Source organism: Papaver somniferum, unplaced genomic scaffold (genome assembly GCF_003573695.1).
Source record: "Papaver somniferum cultivar HN1 unplaced genomic scaffold, ASM357369v1 unplaced-scaffold_84, whole genome shotgun sequence".
Classification (NCBI taxonomy): Eukaryota; Viridiplantae; Streptophyta; class Magnoliopsida; order Ranunculales; family Papaveraceae; genus Papaver; species Papaver somniferum.
Window position 1 is genome coordinate 1,149,424 of NW_020651415.1, and position 27,222 is coordinate 1,176,645.

Genomic DNA, 27,222 nt, shown 5'->3' on the forward strand with positions numbered 1-27,222 from the left:
ATCTCTTGTTCACAGTTCAACCTTGCTCAATTCACCACCATTACCATCTCATAATCTCTACCATTACCCATCTTCAAAACCTCTTGTTCTTGATAATTCGAGCACAACAACAAATCACATCTCCGACCAATGGCATCTCCATCAGTTCATGTTGGTTTCTCTCTTCAATCGCATCGATCTAATACTCAATTATAGAAGAAACCCGTCTTTGATTCTCCTCAGATTAGATCCAAACACCATCAATACTTTCTTCATAAACTGAACCTTAATCTACTTTGCTTCTCAATTTCTATCAAACCCTTTTTCTAGATCATCATCAATTTCTTCCTACAAATATTTTCAGTGAAACCCTAATTTAATTCCAAATTCCCTCTTCACTAATTTGAGCAAAAGAAAGAAAACTGAAGGAGAAGAAAACAAAGAAGAAGAAGATAAGAAGAAGAAGAATAACACACACGTCTTAGTTAGATTAGGCCGTTCAATTAATCCTCGAGATGTCGTCTTAGTTAGATTAGGCTCTCAGATAGCAACACGTGGACATCTTATCTAGTGTGACTAACACACACGTGTGAAGGACATTTCAGTAATCTTACCACATGTATGAGATCTCCCTATATGATATTTTGGCGAGATATTGACAAGTCAACGCGATAAATTGACCGAGATGGTTAAAGTGGATGGAATCCGTTTAACTTGACTAGTTTTGCAAGAAACAAAAAAAGTGGCCTAGAAATGAAAGTGAGGGTCCAGACCAGGCCTACTTCTGCATATAATCCATCTCTTTACTAACTGATAGCCAGGTGACCCGGCAACATCAATCTTCCAAGCATTCCCAGTCGTAGAAACACAACTTATATATCATTTAACCATGTTATAATTTTTTTGAAAGGCTTCCTACTTGTAGCTGTAGCTGAGTCAGTAACAACCATAATGGGACTGTGATCCCTACCAACTTGAGTGAAGTGCATCAACTGAGAATGAGGTAAATAATAGCTCTATTCACTATCCCTAGTGCCAAGTAAATTCTAAATCTTCTAGTACCAGTACCTAGATTTTTACTAGTCCAAGTATAGTCTTTTCCAACAAAACCTAGATCCTCAAGGCCACAAGTTTTAACAATACTATCTACTAGACCATCTGAAGAAGAACATGCACCTTGAGAATATCTTATAAGATGAAAATTTAGATCACCTACAAGTATCCAAGGACCCCTGAGAGTCTCACTAGTTTTTTCCATGAATTCCCATTGTTCTTTTCTCCTAGAATAATCAGTAAAACCATACATGCAAGTAAGGAGAAATTCTGGCTTGCCAGGATCAGATAGAACAACTAGATTGAACATGTAATGACTAACATCTAGTAGATCACATGAGAAGCCATTTTTCCGGAGCAGATCTAAGGCTCCTGACAGGCCTATTGGGTCATTGTAATCTTCATTTGGATAATGACGATAGCTTAAAAGTGGCTTACTTTTATCTTGAGGTATCTTGGTCTCACAAAGAGAATTAATGTCCGGGTTTTGAGACCTAATCAAATCAATAAGATGATTCCTAGTGGAAGAGGTTTTAAGACCCTGGACATCACAGGAAATAGTTTTCATTATTGGAAGACAGTGAATATGAGAACTTAACAACAATGATATGAAAAAACTAGACCAAAAGTATTTTTTAGACTTGTTGTTATAGTAAAACACGTAAAAACTATAAACGCAATGAATGCATGCAAGAGTTGAAACTATCTGCTTCGAAAAATAAAATACCAAATGAAATATAATGAAATACCTACTGCAGAGTAAATAAGTGAAATTAATAAATGCAACGATTGATATTGAGAAATTTGAATCTGTCAATTTTCCCAATTGCGGGGGAATTTTCTTCCCAAGTGGGTGTTATTCTATGTTCCATCCTTATACGTGCTTCTGATCTCATAACTCTGTTGCGGTGTTACTTAATTTTTCTTGTGTTTTGTCTTGTAGGAGTGAAAAATTATCGCTGCATCTTCCTCGCAGAACTTGGAGGCACAAGATGATCCTGTAGGATCACTTTCAACGCCAAATCTAAAGGTAGTAGAAAATAATGGAGCACCACAAGATTTATCACTATTGTTCACTTACTCTTCCCAATATGTCATTGGGCTCAACCATTCTTGTCCATTTGTTCTGTGAGTTAGGTTCCGCTTCACGACATAATACCAAGACTGTGACTGGATGCATCACCTTGTTGCAGGTGATTTTGATTATATCGTTTGTTTTAAATTTCTTTATCCCTCTTATTCGGCAGATGCTAATGTAGTTTTTCCATGCTTGCTCAGGTCACTTACCAGATTTTTCTTACAAATTTTTCAGATGCAGGCCGGGAAGGAATTCTTCGATTATAATCAAGGTGGTGAAGTCTTCTCGACCGGTTTTGTTCATGAGGGTGCGAAACTTTACCACACCACTCTATGTAACCTTCTCTATATGCTGACGGATTACCTTGGCATTTCTCCATTATTCCTAATGCCAGTCCAATTTGCTATAGTCTGCTTATAAGTAATGGCTTTATCACCCCTTCTACGTGTTTATGTGCTCATGGGACGGAGAGCAATGGTTTGAACCATATCCAATTGACGAAGAACCCTGCCAAGGTAAATTGGTTTTGATACAAGGAAACAAGGAGGAACCGAAGACATCCAACCAAGAATGACTTTAAGGACGCGTACGCATGTCACTTACCAGTGGAAGAAAAAAAACAAGAACATCTTGTGCTAAGTATTTAGAATGATAGTTGCCTTGCAGGCAGGCAGTCGTCTTCTTTTGTTAGGTAGTTTTGGCAGGTTTACTTGTATGCAAAATCTATTTCGAATACAGTTGAAAATTTTGTGGTAATAGTTCTCTTATAGTCAGTCAGAAATTTTGTCACATGTCATGATATTGCACGCAATATTTTGAACTTTTTGGAAGCTCTCTTATAGTCCAGTAAGAAATTCTTGACTCTTTGTTTTAATAGTCGACCAAAAACTATTAACTATTGCAGTTTATGGTCGCTCAGAACCTATTGACTCCAGCATTGCATCATGTGATTAATGAACCTATTGCAGTTCGACCATCTATAACTGACAGAATATAGGTGATTAATGAAACTACTAGCTAGGGTCGGTCAGCCGAGGTATTTCGTGAAGCCTCTTGGTCGTTCAAACCAGATCGATCAGTTTTTCATCTAAACTTTTTACTGATTAACTTTTAACCATGAGAGGGAAAAAAAATAACAAGGATGTTGAAAACTTACCCCTTCATTGTTATCATAAACCTTAACTAGTGTCTTGATTTTTTTTGGTTGTATTTAGTTACTTTTAAGATAAAATATATTAAAATATGGAAATTCTTTTGTTTTTATTGATTAATGTAATTCTATAATATATTTTTATTATTATTAAATAAAGAGTATTACATTAACTGGTTGGAAGTCTAACAAGCTAAGATCCAACAATGTACTACCATATTAATGGAACAGGTTGTCGTGCTAGCCTACCAGCGAGCCACATGGTTAACTTAGTCAAGGGAGCCGAAGCGAATGGGAGGAATGGTATCACGGGGAGTAAACTAACTCTATCTTTCATGTTAATTCCTGTAATATTATGTCTTTGGGACCTCGAACCTGAGATCTCCCGGAACGAATGAAATTTTGGGAAAGGAAGATGACCAGCTAAGCACAATAAATACCTTCAAACGGGGATGAAAAATGGTATTTGACCCAACTTAGGTTGCATTTAGTCACCGAAATAAATGCCGAGATCCACATCTAACGGCTAACGCACAGTTGTGAGAGGATGGTGGGGCTGATTTCTGTCCTTCTCTATCCGAACGCACATAACGCAAACTCGATTCCCTTTGGAGCGAAATCACGTAATAAAATTTGGTGAGTGTAGAATCTGGTGAATATAATTTTTCTTTTCTAAGGTATTTTCACGATTAAAAAGAATACTTTATATAAACAACAACCCATCGTTTGGTGTAAGCATGGTGTAAATGAAAGTTGGGTGTTACCAAGTAATTATGTTGGGCTTCTAGAGCCTTTCTTTTTCGTCTTTCTGGTTCTTCTTCATCATCTCAAAAACCAGCCGAAGAGGAACTTATTCACCATTAACTTTACAGAATCATCAAATTCAACGAGAATGAAGATTAATTCTTCCTCTTAGAACAAGAAAAATCCCATCTTTCGGCATCTCTCTGCTCTGTTTAAACCCTAAAAAGAGACAAGAGTGAAAAACAATCAACAATGGATAGTACAATTACAAAAACAACTACAAATACTACTAGTACCAGAATTGATTCGAGCATAAAGGAAAGAAGAAAACCTGGGTTTCAAGTAGAGAATCCATTTACTTTGAAAGTAGGTCAAGTATTTACTGGCTTTGGTGTTGGATGTGGTGTTGGTATTGGCGTTGGTCGTCCTTTAAATTTAGGTAAACCCCTTTGTTTTTTTCTTTCTTATTTTTCAATTATGAATTTTGGTGGATTTTCAAAACCTAATAATAATGGTGAAAACCCTCAGATCAAATCAATTGGTAATACAAATTCTATTAGCCATTTCATCGAACAGGTTACCTGCAAATTTTTTGTTGTTTCAGTTTGTTATTGATTTGAAATGCAATTTGTTTGAATTTAGGGGCAATACCAGCATTACAACAGGTAATGAGTGCGGCTAGAGGTGCAACTGATGCTTTTTCGGGTGCTGGAAGACATGTGAACAGCACTGTAAGTTTTAATTTTATGGGATTAAAAAGGATTTCTACATTTTTGAAATGTGTTCAACCTGCATTTCATATGTTCTTGTTTTTTGTAAAACCATTTCTTTAGTTAAGAAGATTTGGAGCTAAGAATATTGAAGCAGGTGTGGGATGCGGAATCGGCTTTGGGCATGGTTTTGGGGCTGGTAAGCAGTAGAGATTATATTAGTAGTATAGTGGAATTGATCTTGAATCTTGTAATGCTTAGGTGAATAGTTTTGTAATGCAAATTGAAATTTACTTGCCGAAAGAATATATTTGCTATCATAGTATATGATAATGGAGGAATGCTTGACATTTATGCATCATAAAAACTTTAGAAAATTTTGAAATACCTCATCTAATATTGATAAATGAATCATAAAAACTTTAGCAAATTGATATGTGCAACAATCACTAGGATAATGATGGAAGGCTTACAATTTCCTCATTTTGCCCATTATTCAGTTGTGGAACTATCCAGGTTTACATCATCTATTCTTGTTGCACGCAGGTCTCGCTTTAAAGCCCGGAGTAGTCCATCGTCTTCAATCATGTCTAGCAGTTACTACTCTATAACCGTTCTCTTGGTTTATGTTTCTCCTTTACATTTTCAATGTTCTTCATGAGTTCCATCCATTGAAGTGCATCTTTCTTGTATACTGTTAGGAAACAATGGCTAAGGTGATGATGAAAATTGGAACTGTTCCTGGCTTATCCATGGGTCAAAGCATGCTTCCACCGTCCCTGCAAAGCGGCATTGGTGCAATGAGTGAAACCTCAATACAAAATCCAGTAGGAAATATCACATCATTGACATCAAAAACTTTAGAGCACACAGCACAGATACAGACAAAAGATAGAAGTTCGGTTATTGGGTCTGCTTACAAACATAATGCACAAAAAGGAATGCCATCAGAAACATCCTTCGGACGTACTGAAAAAGTTATTAGCAGTTTCTTGCAGAATCCAGCTTTTGGGGGTGACGAGGATAATGAATCGGTATGTTGTAGAAGAGATTTTAACCTCTTATAAACAATACAGTAAAGTACGGAATGCAATATGCCTCGTTGTTTACATATGCAAGGTGTATTACTGTTCATGCTTAGTCAATCATTATCCATTAACTAAAGAGGCTAATAGTGTACACTTTTCAAATTTCTTCTTATGCTTAGTAGTGTCATCAGTCATTTCTTTATTGGCTCTGCTTCTGTGAGGTTCGTGATGGATGATGTTCTTATGGTTGGATCTTTTGTTATATAGGCAGCGCACCTACGGTCGGAAAACAATGTTCTTCAATTGGTAAGGCTTTTATAACTAGCATTCCCTTGTCGATATTGAGTAAGTTTAGTTAAGCAATTAATAGTATCAGTCTTAACAAACACCAATTCCTTCCTGTTCGCTATTCAAGTAGTACCTATTTTCATTTTTATTCAGAAATATATATTTTCATCTTTTGCTGGCACTGTTTTGGACACTTGTAAATCAAAACAATTTTCTTATCAGGTGCTAAAACACCAGAAAATCATTGATGATCTGATGGAAGAGAACCAAAAGCTCTGCCAGATACTTGTAGAAGAACTTAAAGTACATCCAAGCAAATTCCAAACCAGCAGCACAAGTGGGGCTAAAACTCAAAATCCGTGTTCTGATTGTTTTGACTGTCGTAGGAAGCAGCACAAAAATAGATAACTACCTTTCTTAAAAAACACATTCTTAATCCTTTTTAAGGTCTTATAAGTGGCATTGAAGTCTGCAAGATTGAGAAGACAACATTTTATCTCTGGTGCTGACTGTTGGAAGTTAACAAGTTCATATACAGGAATTCAACGTCTATACGTTACTTTCACTGCAGCGATTTACAACACGTTTGAAGAAATATCAAGTATATGCAACCAGTAGGAGGAAATGAATCATCAGCTTATTGGCATAGGGACACCTTACGGATTCTTTTTGTTATTTTATTTATTCTTCAATGTATTGAGAGAAAGCTCTATTTGCTCACCTGTCTCTGTTCTGCCTTTACATACAAGTGTCTTAACCACTGTAATTAACTTACTCTCTTTGACATACAAATGAAGAGATTTTGGTGATCACTGTGACGTACTGACGTTGTAGTTTATTTCACCAAAAATGATAAAATCTCCGTTCCTAAAAAAAACATTACTTTAGCTTTTTCCAATTCGGCTTATTAGGAAAGGAGGGAGTAGAAGACATACCACTTGCTCGCTGGTCCGTATGTGGCGTGTTATCATACACTGGGTAAAATCTTTTGACTAGATATCCTGACGTGCAAACCACTGTTACTGCATACCAAGTCAATTCAAGTCTTAGTCTTTTCTTTTCAACTAGAATTGTTAATGTTCTTGGGAAATGGATTTGTGTATAACAATTCTATCTCTCATTAAAATCCCAAGAAAAACAGAGAACGATAGAGAGGCAGTAATGTCTATCACTACCAGAACTGTAATTAGTCTTGATTTAGACTTGAAGCCAATAGCAACAACTACATAACTGTGTATACAGAGTCCATTTACTGTGATAATTGGTCAGGTATTTACCGGCTTTGGGATTGGATGTGGTGTTGGTATTGGTCTTGGACCTTGTTCAAGTCTGGGTAAATCCTTTCTTTCTTCATTCTCCATTCATTCAGTTATATACACAATGTTAATGTTAGGATGATATGTGTTGGAGGGTTTATCTCTTTCAATGTGTTGTAAGTACAATTTCAGTCTATGGCTTTATTCTTGCGGTTAATTTGAGACGTTATCCATTTTGATATATAAGGTGCAATACCAGTGGTACAACAAGTTATGAGTGCTATGGCTGCGACTATAGGCGCAACAAATGCTCTCTCTGGTGCTGGAGTACACGCAAACAACACTATGAGTTAATCTTATCGGATGTTTGGTATTCTTGAAATGCATTCACTATTTCATTTGCTATATGTCTTATTTATTCTCATAATCATTTTTAGTTAAGAATATTTGGAGTTAAGAAAGCTGGTGTTGGATGCGGAATCGTCTTTGGGCATGGTTATGGTGCTGGTAAGCAATATAGATGATGTTAATTAGTAAGATACATATGACATGATATGCTTACATGAATAGTTTGTAACCTGGCTGAGTGCAGGTATTGCTCCATCGGCAGCATTGGTGCATAATCTTCAACCTTGTGCAGCGGTAACTTGTATTACTATTCTCTTGATTTATGTTGTTTCCGACCTATACTTGATCTTTCTTATTACATTTGGCGTCTTTATATTGACCCTATATTTTGCTAGCAAATAATGGCAAAGATGATGATGAAAATAAGAACTGTTCCTGGCTTATCCATGGGACAAAGCATGCTTCCTCCGTCTCAGCAAAGCAGCATTAGCGTAATGACTATGACCCCGATGCAAAACCCTGTCGGAAATAACATATCCTTGACTTTGAAAACTCGGGAGCATACAGGACAACTACAGGCTAAAGATGGAAGTTTGGATGCTGGGTCTGTTTTCAAACATAATGCACCGAAAGGAAAACCATCAGCAATAACCTTTGGACGTAAAAATCTTTATCACTTGCAGTATGCAGCTTTTAGGGATGGCGAGGATAGTGAAACGGTACGATATGAAAGTGATTTGAACCTCTTCTAAACAATTCAATTAAGTACTAAATGCAATGTCTACGGTGTACTTCCGCCAACGTTTGGTGTAACCCTAATACTGACCCTTTTGTCTACCAAGTTCTTAATTACTATTGAACTGGTTATGTTGGCAATGCGCCTGCAGTTAGAAAACATTGTTCTGCAGACGGTATGGGCGTTAAAGCTTTTTCAACTGACACTCATTTTTCAACATCCAGTAAGTTAGCTAAACAATATGAGGCTTAAGAATCACCAATTCCTTCGTGTTTGCGTTTTTTAATACCTACTTCTATCTTTCACTGTAATTTTTATAAATAGAACATAAGATCCTAAATTTGACCAATTTATCAAATCCATTTTCCATTCAGGTGGTTAAACACCAGAAAGTCACTGATGAGCAGATGGAGGAGATCAAAAAAGCTTCGTCAGATTCTAGTAGTTAACAATCTTTCTTTAAAGACACATTCTTAACCATTTTGTGGTCTTAAACCCGATGTTGAAGTTTGCATGACTGATCAAAGCACATTTATGTGTAATGCTGATGATTGTAAATCTTTGTAAGTTGAAATGCATAGATTCGGAAATTGTATGTGTAGAGCCTGTTTTACAACCAGAAACATCAATTATTCATTCATAGGAGTCGGACGCTAAATTTGTTTGTGCATCCTGATATTTGGTTTCCAAACTAAATTTCTCACTTTTATTAAGTCAAAAAGATTAATCAAACCCTCACAGAGTTAATGTTTTATTATTTGTTCAAACAAGTACAACTGGTTATCCAAAAGTTTGGTGGCAATCCAAATGCTTGGCTTTCAAATGATTCTGCAAAACCGATTGGGAAAAGCTTATGGGCAGGTATACTCAAGTCAAGTCTAAAGATATAATCCAACAGAAAGACTAAAACATTAAGATATGTACCCCGAAGCTAAAAAACTGCCGTCACCCACATTTAAACTGATTAAAAATTGCTAAATAATATTATTTATCAACCCTTTCCTCTGGCGATCACCTAAAAAAATTGAGGGTTGTTTTTAGACATACCAATAAATTTCGAGGCATACCTAATGAAAACAAAAGAGGATGTCAAATAACAAAATCAGAAAGCCCCTTAACCAAAAAATTTTATAATGACAAATCTATCATTTATGTATTAGTGTTAATAATCTGGATTAGTGATTAAAATTTTTATTTAGTGATTAAGATGATTTTCAGAATTATAAGGTTTGTTTGTGTAGATGATAAATTTTGGGGGAAATTTTTTTTTATTGAGAATAATTTTACATAAACTCAAGCTCAAACTCAAACACAAACTCAATATGATGTGTTTTATGAGCCAAATCCATATGATGAAGACATTGATGAGGAACCCAATGCTTCTTACACTTCTATAATATGCTTAATCTCACTATTATAGCTCTAAATTATCAAAAGTTTTTATTTTTCATTGAGGTTTGGCGAACCAGGAAAAGGTTCGGCTTACATCTATGAGCCAAACCAATCCCTTGATGAACAGTACGACTCATAGATGTAAGTTGAACCAACGATGTAAGCCGAACCTATTCCTGAGAGTTCTGGAATAAAAAATGTTAATGGTTCGGCTTATATAATGAAAATCGTATGAGCCGAACATACCATTAAAAATCGTTTGGTACAAAATTTGTTCATCAATGGGTTGGTTCGGCTCATATATGTAATCCGAACTGTTCATCAATGGGTTGGTTCGGCTCATAGATGTAAGCCGAACTTCATCATGGTTCCAACAAACGTATGAGCCGAACATACCATACAAATGCTACGCCGGAACAAGTTCCAAATTCAACCCATTAAAATCAAGTAGATTTTATCTTCATCTTCAAGAGAATGAAAATACGAAGATAACGCAAAAAGAATGAGGTCACATCGAATGAAGAAGTTATGGTCAAAACAAGATCGAAAGAATTGAGTCTACAGAGGGAAGTTCGGCTGATAACTCATCAACACGAGTCAGCCGAACCTAAAGCATATAAATCAATATTTTCGAAGTGTTTAAGGGTATATAGGTCATTGCATACCCATTAGACACCCCTTATAACACACCCTAGTTAGGAAAATAAAGTTGTATGCCTAGAAATTTTTGGGTATGCCTAAAAACAGCCTTCAAAAAATTCACCAATATCTAAGCTCAAAATGCGGTAAACACAGCAGTGACTAGGACCGTAGATACAGTTACACACGTAGACCTGCGGGGACAAGTCCAGACTCCATACCACACGGATAAATTCCAAGCTCGGCCCATTTACAAGAGAAAACCTTATTTACCTTTTTTTCCATTGAAGTTTCAAAGAAGGCTGGCTTTTGGCATACAAAATTTGGATTCTGTGTGGCAGTCAAGACCACTGTCGAAGGCATTATATGAACGTCGATATCATTGATCGTTGGACCATAATATTGACGTCAAAATTGGGGGCATCCAAGATAATTAAGCTCTAATTTTGTAGAAAACCTTGATTATTCTATGCTACCAAAGTTTGGCTCAAGCTCATTCTAACAAAACTCTCACTTTGAATGAAGTTCTTCATGTTCCAGACATCTGCAAAAATCTTGTTTCTTGTGGTGTTTTAGATGATAAGGGTTTTAAAAATTGTAATAGAATCTGGAAAATGTGTTGTAACTAAGGGTAAGGATTATGTATGGCAGGGTTATACGACCGAGTGTCTGTATAATCTTAATGTAAACTCTGCTGTAATGAATAAGAATGATTCTTCTTCTTATGTTTGTGAGTCTTTGAATGTTTGGCATGGTAGACTTGGACATGTAAATTATAAGTCAATGCATAAACTAGCTAATGTAGGCATATACCCAAATTTAGTTTGGAAAAGGATCACAAATGTGATATATGCGTAGAATCAAAGTATGCTAGAAAACCATTTAGCAAAAATGTTCATAAAAATTCTAAACCCTTGGAATTAATTCACTCAGACCTAGTTGACATGAAATCGGTTCAAATTAAAGGTGGTAAAAAATGGTTTGTTACTTTTATAGACGACTGTACGAGGTATTGTCATATATATTTAATTAGAGGTAAGGATGGTTCCTTAGAATCCTTAAAGATGTATAAACTAGAAGTTGAAAACCAATTGAATACTACCATTAAAAACACTAGGTCTGACCGTGGTGGTGAGTACAGAATTCCTATGGGAGATTTCGGTGTAGAACATGGAATAATACACAAGGTTACCCTTCCTTATTCACCTCAGTCTAATTGTGTAGCTGAATGAAAGAATTGTACCCTTAAGGAGATGATGAATGCCATGTTAATTAGTTCAAGATTACCTTCGAACTTGTGGGGGGGAGCTGTCCTCTCAGCTTGCTATATCTTGAATAACATACCCTTTAAAGGATCAGATAAAACTCCATATGAATTGTGGAGAGGTAGACAACCTTCTTTTGCATACTTCAAAGTGTGGGGGTGTTTGGCTAAGGTTGGCATCCCTAAACCTAAAACAACCAAGATATGACCCAAAACTGTTGAATGTGTCTTCATAGGGTACCCTGAGCATACTCCTGCATATAGATTTACGGTTGAGAGTTCTGAAATTTCTGAAATATATGTGAATACTATTATGCAATCTAGGGATATTGTGTTCTTTGAAAATGTTTTTCCTTTGAAATCTGACTCTCGTAAGAGAGGTTTTGATCCACTAGATGTCCCTTCAACCAGTCACACTTTACCTTTAGAGGAACATGAAGTAGAAACTGAGTCTAGGAGAAGGAAAAGGGCTAGAACCAAAACCTTATTTGGCCTGACTTCATAACACTAGCAGAGTCTGATCCTCAGACTTATAGAGAAACCATGACTTATTCTGAAGGTCAATGTTGGAAAGAGTAGTGAAATGGAATCCATCAAAGAGAATGATACGTGGGATATAGTAGATTTACCTCCAGGGGGTAAGGCCATAGGATCTAAATGAATCTTCAGGAGGAAACTTAACATAGATGGAAATGTTCAAAAATACAAAGCTAGGATAGTATCTAAAGGCTATAAACAAAAGGAAGGTGTAGATTTCTTTGATACTTACTCACACGTTACGAGAATTACTTCCATTAGGATGTTAATTGCTATAGTTGCGGTTCATAACCTAGATATACGTCAAATGGATGTAAAGACAGCTTTTCTAAATGGTGAACTAGATGAAGAAATTTACATGGAACAATCTGAAGGCTTTGTAGTGAAAGGTTGTGAAAAAAAATTTGTAAACTGAGAAAAATATTTGTATGGATTGAAACAAGCACCTAAACAATGGCATGAAAAATTTGATCATGTAATATTTTCTAGTGGTTTTAAAATCAATGAATCTGACAAGTGTGTCTATACTAAACTTGTGAATGATGCATGTGTGATTGTATGCTTGAATGTTGATGATCTGCTTATACTTGGTACAAACATGAATGTAATTAATTCCACTAAGAACATGCTAAATGAGAACTTTGACATGAAAGAATTAGGCCACACAGATGTTATCTTAGGGTGAAAATTAAAAGAAATTCTAACGGTTATAGTCTTAGACAATCTCATTATGTGGAATCTGTGCAATCATTTTGATTGTAAACCCTCGCATACTCCGTATGATCGTTGTTGTAGACTCAAAAATAATAAGGGTAATGAATTTCAAAAATTGAATAATCACGAGTTATAGGAAGTCTGGTGTATTTGATAAACTGTACTAGGCCAGACATTGCTTATGTTGTGAGTAAGTTAAGTAGGTATACTTGTGATCCAGGGCCGGAACACTGGGATGCAATTTTTAGAGTGTTTAGGCATTTGAAATACACTTTGACCTTTTGTTTAAATTATGAAGGGATTTTGTGATGCAAACTGGATATCGGGCTCAGAGGAGTCTAAGTCTACGAGTGGATATATTTTTACTCTAGAAGGTGGAGCTTTTTCTTGAAAGAGTTCCAAACAGACCTGCATAGCTCGATCCACTACAGAATCCGAGTTTATAGCATTAGGTAAAGCAGGAGAGGAAGCCTCTTGGCAGAGATGCTTTTTAGAAGACATTTCTCTCTGGCATAGGCTTGTGTCAGCTATATTTATACATTGTGATAATCAAGCTGCCATAGCTAAAGCTAAAAACAACTACTATAATGGATAGTGTATAAATATTCTTAGAAGACACGATACCCTTAAAATACTAATTTCAAAAGGCATTATTTACATTAAATGATTAAGGTCCAAGGAGAATATCGCGGACCCTTTGACGAAAAGTTTATCCAAGGAGATAGTTATTAATGCATCGAGGGGGATGGGGCTTAGGCTCATTAAATAAACTTTCCATGAAGGATACTCATCCTTGCTGACTGGAGATCCCAAGATAAAGGTTTTGAATGAGACAACTAATTCGTGGTGGGTCAAGGTAAACACTATCAGATAATTTCATTCTCTCCCCCTTCCCTAAGGTGTAGACGTGATAGTGTGACTGCATGTGAAGGATGACTTTTAACTAAGTCTTAATGAGTTCTATAGTTTCAATTTAAGATTGAAGTGGGGTGTAGCAGTAAAAACTCTTGATGGAACTCACCTATCTGAATGTGGAAGTGGGTCGAATAGAGCTGATTCTCTAGAGCATTATGAGAAACGGGATTTGTCCAAGGCCAAAAAGGACACAACGACACGAACTTAACAACACCTAGAGAGATATCACGCGTGGTTATTATCGAGGATTACACCAAACAATGGCAGTTCAAGACATCGCGTTCACTGTCCATCAAGTAGTTCCTGCAATTTCTCACTAAGCAAAGGTTCAAGACCTCATGGACTCCTCTTGCCTATAGTGGTATTTATCGCTTTCTGTTTTCTGATTTTCTCGGTATTTCATTCATGTTGGGGAATTGTTGGAGAAAATGGGTTTTATTGTTTGTTATATAGTCTTGATGGGAATGGAACTTAGGACCTTTGGGTCTCTAAGATCTCTTACTCATTTTCCTATGAGTGAATGAAATAGGACCTTTAGTCCCACATTGGGTGTAACTAAAGATGAGATCCACTATATAGTTATTCCATTATGGATATTTAGTAAAACAATGTGGGTGGAACCACCATATTACCGAGATTTATCTTTTTGGACATAATTCTTTTGAATTATTTCCTAAAACGTTTTGAAAATCAAAAATATTTTGTTATGATTTTGTGCATTTTTGGGGGGCGTCTGACCTTAGCAACATTAATTTGTTACCAAGTTTAAATTATGATGACATATTTTCGACATTGATTTCTTTCCAAAAATCAAAATATACTGGCATAATTTCGAGTTAATGTGTTAGTTTTTTTCTGTCCGTTTTATTCTTTATTGCCTTGCATGGCGCAAGGAATTGATTCTGCATCAAATGCATTTATCGCACCTATCCCTTTTCTGCTATGAAAGAGACTCGAAACTTTCATTTCAATTTGTGTCCAGAGGAAGCTACTATCCTTCTTCTTTTGTCTCTCTCCCTTCGTGTAGTTTTTTCTTTTCTTTTGTGCCATTGTTGCTGAGTTCGTAAGAGTGGGAAAGTACTGTAGTGCTAACAGTGCTTGCAACGGGCAGTTTTATCGTGGATACGACTTGACCACATGGTATAGGCATCACTTATTCTTGAGGCGTACCAGTCAACTATCGCGTTAATGACTGCTTGATGATCAAGTGACTTTGTCCTATGTTTGTTGTCCATTGAGTGTCTATTTAAGCTTTCCAGAAATTGATTTCTAACATTTTTCTTTGAGTATTTTATTGTTACAACATATAGCTTATAGCCGGCAGGGTTCAAATTTTCGACCTTACCGACTAAACACTTCTCATGAAAAGTCGAAGCATTTGGTAATATATACCATGCCAACGTTTACAGTCGGAAGGGTCGATAATCGTCGACCTTGCCGATACTGGGCAGCAAAAGTGAAAAAAAAACCAAAATCGATCATTTGCATGTAAAAATCACAATCTTCACCACGTTAGTTGTCTACATGATTACTTGTTGCTCCATTCTATTCTTCTAGGTCATTCTATTTTATGTTTGGCTCAAGACATTCATCACCTCCATACCCATCTTGAGTTTGAGGAAAATAAAAGTGAGGATCATGCATATAATCCATTTAATCATGATTTAGTAGATTATCATACAAGTACTCATCTGTAAGAGGAAAGTTAGAAGACTCCCTCCCTTCAAAATCAAAACTAGAATCACTCATCTCATTCATATCACAAATTTCTCAAAAACCCTAACTTTTCCCCCCCAAAACTTCCTCTACTGCTTCATACTCTTTCTTACTCTCAATTATTTCCAAATCCACTCATATAAATCAACTAACTAATCTAATCATTTCAATTAAATTAGTGTTAATCATTGCACGGACAATTTAGCCATTTAGAAAAAACCTGGTCAAGGGGTGGCTTCTTTTGCTTCAAAATGACCTAAATTTTGTCTTATTAGGTATACCCCAATTAATCTGGGTATATCCCAATCAAGCCAGGATATTCTAGGCTAAAGTTGTCTTTATAACAAAATATTAAGGTCAAAATAGAGAATCAATTAAATCAAATTATGTGGGCCTATAGCTTCTGTTTTCCATCTTTTTAAAAGCTAGTGCTGAGTAGCTTTTAAAAGCAGACCTAAAATGGAAGTGCTTCTGGCCAAGAGAACTTTGAAAATAATTTACCAAACATAAATTTTGTTAAAAGTTTGTTAGAAGTTTGTAAGTGCCTTTGATAGAAAAAAGCCATCCCAAACGGGGCTTAAGACTAACACTATGTTTGGTTATTCCTGACTTATCTGAGTCGTCTGGATCTGAGTGAAATCACCTGATTCATTTGGATCTAACTTAATATGTTTGTTTTGAATCAGACCTGACTCGGCTGGCTCAAAAAATATGTGAGTTAGTGGTTTGGTCCAATGAGTCGGGGATATTGACTCAAATGGATCCGAGTCAGAAATTTGGTCTGAGTCGAAGGTCGAATCAGATTTGACTCAAAGTAGAAAACAAACAGGTTGATTGTTGATTCGGCGCGAATCAAAAGTTGACTCAGATGCAGACGCCGATTCAACCGCAAACAAACAACGTGTAAGTGCGCTAAGACACGATCATTGGGTAAAGATTAAATTTTAGTAATTTTTTACCTCACAAGAAACTTCCTTCGAATATTTAAAAAAAAAACTACCTTCGGAAAACCACACAGGTTATGAGGTTCGGTTGCTATAGATGATGGATTGTTTGTTGTCCGAAATTATAGCACCTTCACTCTTTAATTGCCGAATTTTGGTTCGGCCAACTCGAGCAAAAAATGGGATAAGTTTAGTTAACGTAGCGAAGAGAGAAGGAAAGAAAATTCATTTAAAAATAGAACGATTTTTTGGGGACCATGGTTTTTTTGAGGGGACCATGGTCCTATTAGGCCACTCACCTATAATTTTAAGGGATGTCCTAAAATCATATGGGATTACTGATTTGTCCCTTATCCTAATTAAAATTAACCCTAACCTAATAACCATCTCTAACTTTATCTAAAATAAAAACAAAAACAAAAACTAAAAGAAAACAAAAACAGTTTTCTCAAAACTGTTTTCCTCTTCTTCTTCCCCGTTTTCAACATCGTTTTCATCGATTAATCCTCGATTCACAAAATTTTCATCGTCGATTAATCAATCAAATATAAGAATGGTTCGTCGTAAGAGTACCAATCGACTCCCAGGAACAGGTCCCCCATTAGGGCATATAGCAAATCTCTCGGGTGAAATTGTTGAAGAAGTGGAACCGCAAGCTAAACGCATCATCGAGTATAAAGGACGCCAGCCGCAACCTGATTCTGCCATGGGACCACTCCGGAGGTATTTTACAACAAACCCTTCACTTTAATTTGATTTTGATTGTTTCAATCGAATATAAATCATCAAAATAGGGTTTTAACAGGAGTTACAGAGCCATATTCGGTTAGTCCGATTTTCCAAAAAAAACTATTTTACTAACCGAACTTTCTGAACATGAAGAACACAAAGAACAGTTCGGTTCTTTTGGATTTAAAACCAAGTAATCGAACTCCGTGTTCGGTTATTTCGCAAAAGTTTTAAAAACTACAGAGTAACCGAACTCTACCCTTATTCCCAAACTGTATTGTTTTGCCCACTATGTTGAGTTCTCATAAAACCGAACTTATCCAACACAGTTCGGTTGTTTCGCAAAAATTTTGAAAACTACAAAATAACCGAACTCTACCCTTACTCCTAAAAGAAGATAACAAATTCAGTCTAACCGAACTGTTTTGTTTTTCCCACTATGTTGAGTTCTCATATAACCGAACTTATCCAACACAGTTCGGTTGTTTCGCAAAAGTTTTGAAAACTGCAAAATAACCGAACTCTACCCTTATTCCCAAAAGAAAAAAACAAATTCAGTCTAACCGAACTGTATTGTTTTTCCCACTATGTTGAGTTCTCATATAACCGAACTTATCCAACTTTGTTCGGTTGTTTCGCAAAAGTTTTGAAAACTACAAAATAACCGAACTCTACCCTTATTCCCAAAAGAAGAAAAAAATTCAGTCTAACCGAACTGTATTGTTTTTCCCACTATGTTGAGTTCTCATACAACCGAACTTATCCAACACAGTTCGGTTGTTTCGCAAAAGTTTTGAAACTACAAAATAAACGAACTCTACCCTTATTATGAAAATTAAAAACAACAAATCCAGTCTAACCGAATTGTGTTGTTTTGGCCACTATGTTGAGTTCCTGAACAGTTCGGTTGGTTCGCAAAAAAAATTAAATAAGGGAAAGTAAACGAACTCTTCCCCAAATACATATATGTAGAGTTCGGTTGGTCCGTAAAAAAGCTGGGCTAACCGAACTCTTCCCTTGCTCACAATTGTTTTTAGAGTTAGCCTATTTTTCGTAAACTTTTGCTACTAACCAAACCTTACGCTGAGAACCCTTATATTGCATCTAATTTAGGGAAACCTTACTTCGATAAGCTAATATCTTTTGTTTTCTTGATTAATGGTAGAGGTAAAAAATCAAACCAACCTTTACCGGAAGAGCTGAGAACTCCCACGCCTCGAGGCAGAATACATTGTGGTGCCGGTAAGCGTGGAACCAAAAATGCTAAGTATGGAGGTGGGTCATTACCGGGTGTTGTCATCCAAGATGGTCTCAATAGAGATAATGTTTACAACGTAATCCAACAAGTTAATGAAGAGATTGTGGAAGAGATGGGCAGTCAAGAACACAATCAAGGTGGAGAAGATGAACCAGCTCAAGGAGAAGGAAATGAGGGTGGTGATGATGAGGGTGGCGATGATGAGGGTGGTGATGATGAGGGTGGAGATAAGGATGATGATGAATCATAGGAGGACTCGGATGAAGAGGAACAAGCGGAAATAGTGGTAAAGAAACCTAAAAAGGCGCCTAAAAAGCCTTGTGCTAGATATTCATACATTCCTCATAAGGATTTGTGTTTGCCGCCAAAGAATCCAACTTATGGTACTCCAAGAGATGGCGGGGAGGTATTGATGGGATACAAAAACTCATGGGATGCCAAGATATTTGCGACAAAGGTATGGTTCAATCTTAACCATCAAGATTTAGATTTCTCAGTCATTTTATTATATTTTGTCATATATTGTTCTTTTATATATATATTAGTATATAAGATATGATGTTGTTTTTTTAGGATCATAAAAATGTTGTTCGTGTTTTGAAACGTCAGAAGAACAAGGAATGGAATATACAAAATGAGTGTGATGAGGTCCGCTTGGCGGTATTTGATTGTGTACTATGGAACGGGATACAACATGCGCACCAAAAATTTGATGCTGTCACTGTTACTGCATTTGCGGAGAGATCTTCTCCAGAGACGGATACCTTTCATTTACCTTTTGGTGAGATGACAATAACTCCGGATGATTGTTTTAGAATCACATCCCTACCGATTACAGGAACAAGTGTTCGAGATGGTTACAATCCATCGACGAGTTATGAAGTTCTTGAAAAATTAGTTGAAAGGTGTCTAGGCTGGAGCGAAAGAAAGGCACAACGTGAGTTTAGGCGAGCTAACAAAGAGCCTAAGGAAGGTGATGAGTATAATGAGTTTGAGGAAAACCGCACGTACAAGAAGAAGTTGAAAAAGATCAAGCTCAAAACCTTGTTTGATGAGTTTTCAGGGACGAAAGATTTGGTTACTAAAGGAAAGTTGGTGATGACAGAGGAGAAGATTAAGCACCATGTGACTGCTTATTTGTTATATCAACTTGGAACCATCTTCTTCCCTGACACTTCAGGACACGTGGTAAATGCTCATTACCTCCAGCTATTGGGCCCCTTGGATGAGGTGAACAACTATTCTTGGGGCACTGCGGTTCTTTCATTCGTTCAAGCTGAACTCAGAAAAGCTTTGAGGCTTCAGAGTCTATATTTTGGAGGCTTATAAACCCTTGTTCAGGTACCCCGTTAAATTATCGTTTGTGTGTTTGAATATATAAGTGAATGAATGTGTATTGTTACTAATAATATTGCCTATGTATTATTTGTTGCCTCTTCTCATAGGTTTGGGTGTACGACCACTTCCATAAACTGCAATTATGTCATGATCACTCTCATTGGCCTTATGGGAAGCCCACGGCTAGTAAATATGAATTTTTGAACACACAAGAAAAGAAAAAGGAAAAAAAGGTGTTGGAGTTGAGGGAGAAATTGGATAAGTTAACAGTGGAAGATGTGGTTTTCCATCCTTACGGACTTGCATCGGATGAAGAGGTGGAGGATGTTGATGTTATTGATTTCTCACCTGTTGCGGTTATAATGGACCGTTGTTTTATCCTGGAGGTTGTACGATGTATAATCCTCGAAGAGTACTTAGACAACTTGCTTGTGTCCAAAGTGTCCCACAAGAGGAAAGATTCAACTTCAAGGTGAAGAAGGTCCGAACTAAGAAAACCGAGAAGAATTTCTCCCCCAAATACGATCATGCTCCATCAGTGGACCACTAGAAGAACTTTTGCGATTATCTTGTTCCAGCCGAAGAGTTAGAAGATTCGTTTGATGAGCCAAATGCCGCTGACGATGGATACATGGAATGGTATGAACATATATCTCATCCTCGTGTAATAAACAGTGTCCAACAAGCCCGCACAGATAAATCAAAAGCGACGACAATGGAGAAAGAGGCTCAGAAGGTTATGAAGGCTACCCCTATGAGTGGTGATGGGGCCTTGAACTTGTGGAATTCTGCGGTAAGATATTTACTCTTATTGTTGTTTTTCAAAATGTTAAAAAGTATTGAAAAATAATAGTTACTTGTGTTTTTGATGAGAAAAGGTGCAGGCAAGTGCTAAGTTGTTGAAGAAAATGATGGCAAAAATACGGAGTGGAGAGCCGATGGACACTCGACAACAAACAGACCTCTACAACCAATGGACTAATGTTTTTAATCCCAACCTTGTCGATACAAGCCAGGTTGATCCAAGCCAGACCATGTCGTTGAAGAGGAATCGCCGAGAAGGGGAAGGTTCAAGTCGGATGGTTCAACAACAAAGCAGTGGAGATGACACTCCTAGTGATGAAGGAAGACCTATAGCTCCCAAACGTAAAAGTAGTAAAGTTTCACGAAGAGGTCTTAATAAATGAGTGATTGCAACAATTAGTACTTTGGTTTCTTATGTTTAGAAAACTTATTGTGGATGTGGTTTTGGAATACTTTTTATATTGAAGAGATTTGGTAGTTTGTTTCCTTACGTTTGGAAGACTTATATATTAGTAGGTTTCCCTAAATTGCATAATTTGACTCAAATTTTTACGTTTGGAAGACTTATTGTGGATGTGTTTCGTTAAACTCAAATTTTGAAGAAATTATTAAGAAGTTCGGTTATTTGACTAAATTACGTAAACAACCGAACTTGATAATCAAAATGTTCGTTTTTTTCGCAGATTTGGTCAATTAACCGAACTCAACAACCCAAAAATTCCAAAACATCCAGGAGAAGGTTCGGTTCTTTCGCAGATTTGGTCAATTAACCGAACTGTGGAGCTAAAAAACCTATTGTAGTTCTTGTTTGTTCGGTTGTTTCGCAAATACATTGTAAAATTCCCATGTAACCGAACTCTAGGGTTAAAAACATAGAAAGAATTTTTTTTATGTAACCGAACCTTACTGTTATTCCCATTGGTTTTATTAGTCTTAAAACCGAACTCTGACCTATGAGTTTGGTTTGATCGCAAACATTTGAAAACATCCATGTAACCGAACTATGGGGTTAAAACCTAGAAAGTTAGGTTAACTTGTATGTAAAAATAGGTTAGTTACGAACCAACCGAACATAACGCTGCATGCCAGAACTTCCATTGATATGGAGTTCGGTAACCTGCGTGTTTGGATCAAGTAACCGAACAACATCTTCAGATTAGTTCGGTTACTTGTTCATCCTCACAAGGAATCGAACTACACCTTCAGGAGAGTTCGGTTACATGTTCTTCACATAATGTAACCGAACAATCCCAAATCCAGTTGAAAAATCATCATTTTCATCTTGAATTTCTTCTTGAATAATACAATCACCATCTAAGAAATAAGCCAAACCCGGATCATTTTGAAGATTAAAAAATATAGTATGAGAGGATTGAATTGGAAAAAAAAAATTATTTTCCATGTTTTTCTCCTTCATCTTCTCTAACTCTAATCTCACAAAAATTCTACTCATAAAAATTCACTCAACTAATTATAAACCCATCTTTTAATTTAATCTCACTAATTATTTTTAACTAAACTATTTTACTAATAATAACCTAAATTAATTAGGAGGGTAGATTAGATATTAAATAAATATCTAAATAAGGAGTGACCTAGAATTACTTTCAATATCTTTACCTAAAATGGAACCATGATCCCCAAAAAATCATTCTAAAAATAAACTTCAATAAAAGAGCATGACTAGTTTTTCACACAGGATTTAAGTCTAAACTCTGAAATCTTGTTCCGGCTTAAGTGATTTTTTGGGCCTGCGCTAATGCCAGAAAATGCTATGATGTACGTCATAAGCAACGATTAACAGGTCCCTTATTTCACACCTAGATTCAATAGACACTTCTTTCGTATTTTCTAAAAAGTTCAGCATACATGGTGGCTTCTCTATGTACTCCTAAATGATCTGCACATGCATGTCATTAGTCGCTACTCATTACCACTAAAAATTATATGATTAAAAAGGTATAATCTAGATCTAACTCTAGAATCTAATGCTAAATTCTTGGCTCACTCACATTTATATATACATAAGATAAGTGACTAATGATGGCCCTTAGAGCAATGAGCTCATGGGGTGCTTCATTTCCAAGTATATTTCCACATGCAACAACACGTGATCACGAGGTTAATTGCAATTAGGATCTAAAAAAACATCAACCCACATGATCATTTCGTTACCATATGCCTCAACAGAAGAAAATAAAAATAAAAAGTTTACTGTACCATATTATACAAGAGATGATGCAAAGCTAAAACCGAAAAAGGCCATCCTTTGCGGTTTCTTCTTTGCAATCAAGAAAAAAACGACATCTAATCCTTTTGTATACAAAGTCGGTCCATAAATTTTGCCGGCGTCAACTAAAATCCAATAACAACCATGCTAACCATGCTAGATATCAATTTCTTATTCAATACAAATCTTATGGCCTCACGCCCCTTGGCGGCATCTAAACTGTACCTAAACGATGGCTCATATTTTACCAAATCAATTGCACAAATGTTGTTACGTGAGCACATATATTCGATACTAGGTTTCCTTTATAGAAAATTTTTCTATTGACAAGCCGGGTACGTTAAGATATTCGGGTCTATTAGACCACCTGACTAATCCGTAAAACAGGTTAAGACCCAACATTGACTTCTCCTTCCATGTCTTGCCACGTCTATATGGACTCCAACCAGATGAGGTCATGAAATGGTAATGTCCAAATTTTCTCATCCCACCATAATGGCTAGAAAGCTCTCGATTAATTTGTGTTAAAGATTTGATTAACTAATTATTTGATTTATATTCAGTTTTTGAATATTAAAAAAATCAAAATAACACCAAAAGAAAGATAGTCGTTACCAAAAAGGAAAAAAATGACATTCATGATCTTGATAATTAAGCACCCGCTACACCTACGGTTTGAAAACCAAACTGTAATCGATATGTATATATTAATCCGGGTTCCGGATTGGCCCATTTCTTAATTTAAGAAGGAAGAAGAAGGTGAAAGACAAACTGTAATCGATATGCCTGATGTTATCCAAAATCTTCTTCTTCTTTTCTCTTAGGACCAGCAGGAATGTGTCGGCGGTGACAATACGTATCAATATGGGGCACGGACAATGCCCTACACGTATCGGCCGTATTAATCATTTGATGTAACAACTCCAGCCCCATGTGCCAGAATGCAACAACAGTGTCACCCAGGTGTAAGAATCCAAATCCATCATCTAACGGCTCAATATTCAGAGATGGACCCCACCTCATGTCGTTAGTAGAGTAATGATAAAACCAGTACAAAATCAGAGAATCCACAGTATGGTGCGGTCAAGCCTTTTCTTGGCTCAATCCTCAAAAATGCACCATTTTCCCAAATCCTAACAAGTAAAAATCTTCTCAACTTTTCACCTTCTTCTTCTCTGTATATAAAAGTATGTCTCTTGATCTCTCTCTCTGAACCAGAGAATGTGAAGAAAAAGATGGGGAAAACCAGCAGGAGATCAAAGATTGATGAGAGATCATCAAGAACATTACCATCATCACCAACACATTCATCATCATCGTCAGATTTTGAGTTCTTGATTTCATTACCATCACCGCACAAATTATCTTCATCATCATGTCCGGCGGCAGCTGATGAGCTTTTCTTTAAAGGTCAGATACTTCCATTACATATCTCACCTCGTTTATCTATGCTTCAATCTCTTGGTTCATCATCATCGTCATCAGCATCGTCGACTACAAATTCTCGTGATTCCACTAGTAGTTCTAATGATTTGTTTTTGTTGAGTAGTAGTAGTCATGAATCTTCTTGTAATTCATCTTGTCGACCTAGTTCTGTAACTGAGGAATTAGAACTACTTCCTCAACTTAACAATCCTCGTAGTGATTTGAATCAGAAGAAGAATTATCAACAGGTTCTGAGTTTTCAGAATCTTCATAAGGAACAAATCAAGAAACCCGTCAAGTATTTCTCTTTATCCAGGTTTTCTAATGTGTTCAGAAAAGATCAGAGTAAAATAAGAGGAGATACTGTTAATTCTCCTGTGATTCAAGAACAGGGAGGGAGTAATTCAAATTCAGTGAAGAAGATGAAAGAAATGGTGAGTAAGTATATGAAGAAAGTAAAACCATTTTATGAGAAATTATCATCAAAACAACAATCATCGTCGATTAAGGATCGTGGGTTATCTCAATCTCAATCATTTTCAGAGAACATTTTATATCCAAGAAAAAACAACAATAATTATAAGCAGAGTTGTATTGTTTCAAGCTGCCCATCATCAATGAGATCTTCACCTAGTCGTTGTAGTTTGGTTAAATCATCATCATCATCCATTGAAGAGCTTCAGAATGCAATCCAAGGTGCTATCACTCATTGTAAGAATTCTTATTCAAAATCTGATAATAAGTTTTAATAATTACTGTAATCAATCAAAATTTCCAAAGTTCTAGATCAATACTTTTTTGCTTTGGAGATTCAGATTAGGAATTGTATTATTTTAATTCCCACCAGATTAAAATACTCTCTCTGTTTTTGTCATTAATTGAAAATGGCTTAATAAATTACTGAATCTTAATTGTGGTGGTGTTGGAAACAGAGTATTTTTGGGTTGTTGTGTTCAGAATTTGCAATCCAAGGTACTCTGTTTTTAATTACTATCACCTGTAATTAAATTAATGGAGTTAGATTACCATTAATTGATTTCTTGAGGCACCCAACGTGGTGGTGAATGGTGGCGGGGGCATCTGAGTGATGGCGTGGGTCTGTGTTTTGTTTATGAATTTGATTTTGTATGGTAGAGATGGGGTTTTCGTGGAAGGTGATGCGGTGGGTGTGAATCGAAGAAGATGATGAGAACATGCTGAATACTGTATATTGAACGTGACTTTGAATTTGGAAGGTCTAAGTTTTAGTACTGTACGTACAATGAATAAACTAGATTTGTATAAGAGGGCGGATTTTAGGCATACCCAAAAATTTCTGGGCATACAAAATTATTTTCCCATCTAGGATGACTTGATAAGGGGTAACTAATGGTAACGTATTTACTTATATGTCCTCAAACAATTTAAATTATTAATATATCCTTATCCTTAAAAAAATAATTAAAACCAAAATCAATAAAATCAAAATAAGTTTCCTATCATATGCATCTCTTCTTCTTCCTTCTTCCTTTTGCTCAACCCTCTCAACTGATTGAAAAAAAACTCCTAAAATGGAATTAGAAGGTATTTATCACAAATTCATCTTTTATTTTAGTGTTTATGATTGATTGAATAGGTTTAATTTAGAAAAAACTAGAGCTTTTTGTGGTTACAGAAAAAAGTTCGGCTGATTAGGGAGATGAATTATGAGCTGAACTGTTCATTGTTCTTCGTTCAGAAAGTGTTTATGAACAGTTCGGCTCATACGATTTTCATTATATAAGCGGAATCATTAACAATTTTTATCCCAGAACTCTCGAAAATATGTTCGGCTTACAATGAAAATTTCATATAAGCCGAATCAGTGTCTAACAAATGGGTTGGAAGTAGAAAATATATGTTCGGCTCATACGATTTTCATTATATAAGCCGAACCAATAACAGTTTTTATTCCAGAACTCTTAGGAATAGGTTCGGCTTACAATGAAAATTTCATATAAGCCGAACCAGTTTCTAACAAATGGGTTGGAAGTGGAAAATACATGTTCGGCTCATACGATTTTCATTATATAAGCCGAACCATTAACAATTTTTATTCCAGAACTCTCAGCAATAGGTTCAGCTTATAATGAAAATTTCATATAAGCTGAACTAGTGTCTAGGGTTGGAAGTGGAAAATATATGTTCGGCTCATATCTAAACAGTTTCAGTAAGCCGAACTGTTCATCAAGGGGTTGGTTCGGCTTATAGATGTAAGCCGAACCTCTTCCTGGTTCGCCAAACCTCAATGAAAAAATAAAAACTTTTGATATTTTCGAGCTATAAAAGTGAGATTAAGCTTAGTATAGAAGTGTGTGTGTGTATTAGAAGCATTGGGTTCCTCATCAATGTCTTCATCATATGGATTTGGCTCATAAAACACATCATATTGAGTTTGTGTTTGAGTTTGAGTTTGTGTAAAATCATTCTCATAATCTACGAAATCAGCCATTTAGAAATCATTGTTGTAGTTGATGTGTATTTTCCTAGGTTTTTTAGATGAATAATGACCCTCCTCATCCTCCATTGAATCAACAAATAAAATTTCTCACTTTCTCCTTCTCCTTCACTTTCTCAATAAAAATCTTTTTCCCCCAAAATTTTTCATCTAACAAAAATAAACCTTATAATTCTGAAAATTATCTTAATCACTAATCCAGATTATTAACACTAATATATAAAAGGACAAATTTGTCATTATAAAAAAATTTGGTTAAGGGACTTTCTGATTTTGTTATTTGACATCCCTTAATTTTCATTTGGTACGCCTAGAATGAAATGGCTACGCCTAAAAACAGCCCTCTTGTATAATTGGGTTGGCAATTGACTTGGAAGTTGCCCACTCAGCCCAGTAAGCTCCCAAGCCTATTTCTATGATGAAATTAATTTATTTGTCCTTCCTTCATATCTGCACTGCAAATCTGCGATC

General features: G+C 36.1%; 3 protein-coding genes across 3 annotated transcripts; all 3 read left to right on the forward strand.

The window, feature by feature from the left end:
- Nucleotides 1-4,025: 4,025 nt before the first annotated feature.
- LOC113345951 lies at nucleotides 4,026-6,888 on the forward strand. The gene is made up of 7 exons (XM_026589589.1): nucleotides 4,026-4,443; nucleotides 4,647-4,735; nucleotides 4,838-4,913; nucleotides 5,261-5,310; nucleotides 5,416-5,748; nucleotides 6,010-6,048; nucleotides 6,253-6,888. Exons 1-7 carry the CDS (start codon nucleotides 4,257-4,259, stop codon nucleotides 6,436-6,438), a joined length of 960 nt encoding a protein of 319 aa, XP_026445374.1. The 5' UTR covers nucleotides 4,026-4,256; the 3' UTR covers nucleotides 6,439-6,888.
- A 231-nt stretch (nucleotides 6,889-7,119) lies between these two features.
- On the forward strand, nucleotides 7,120-8,819 carry LOC113345889. The gene is made up of 8 exons (XM_026589542.1): nucleotides 7,120-7,212; nucleotides 7,300-7,363; nucleotides 7,534-7,613; nucleotides 7,724-7,793; nucleotides 7,879-7,928; nucleotides 8,030-8,353; nucleotides 8,522-8,593; nucleotides 8,745-8,819. Exons 1-8 carry the CDS (start codon nucleotides 7,120-7,122, stop codon nucleotides 8,817-8,819), a joined length of 828 nt encoding a protein of 275 aa, XP_026445327.1.
- Nucleotides 8,820-23,940: 15,121 nt separating this feature from the next.
- On the forward strand, nucleotides 23,941-25,152 carry LOC113345862 (probable membrane-associated kinase regulator 1). Its single transcript, XM_026589520.1, has one exon. The coding sequence runs from the start codon at nucleotides 24,086-24,088 to the stop codon at nucleotides 25,022-25,024; it is 939 nt and encodes a 312-aa protein (XP_026445305.1). The 5' UTR covers nucleotides 23,941-24,085; the 3' UTR covers nucleotides 25,025-25,152.
- The last annotated feature ends 2,070 nt before the right edge of the window (nucleotides 25,153-27,222 follow it).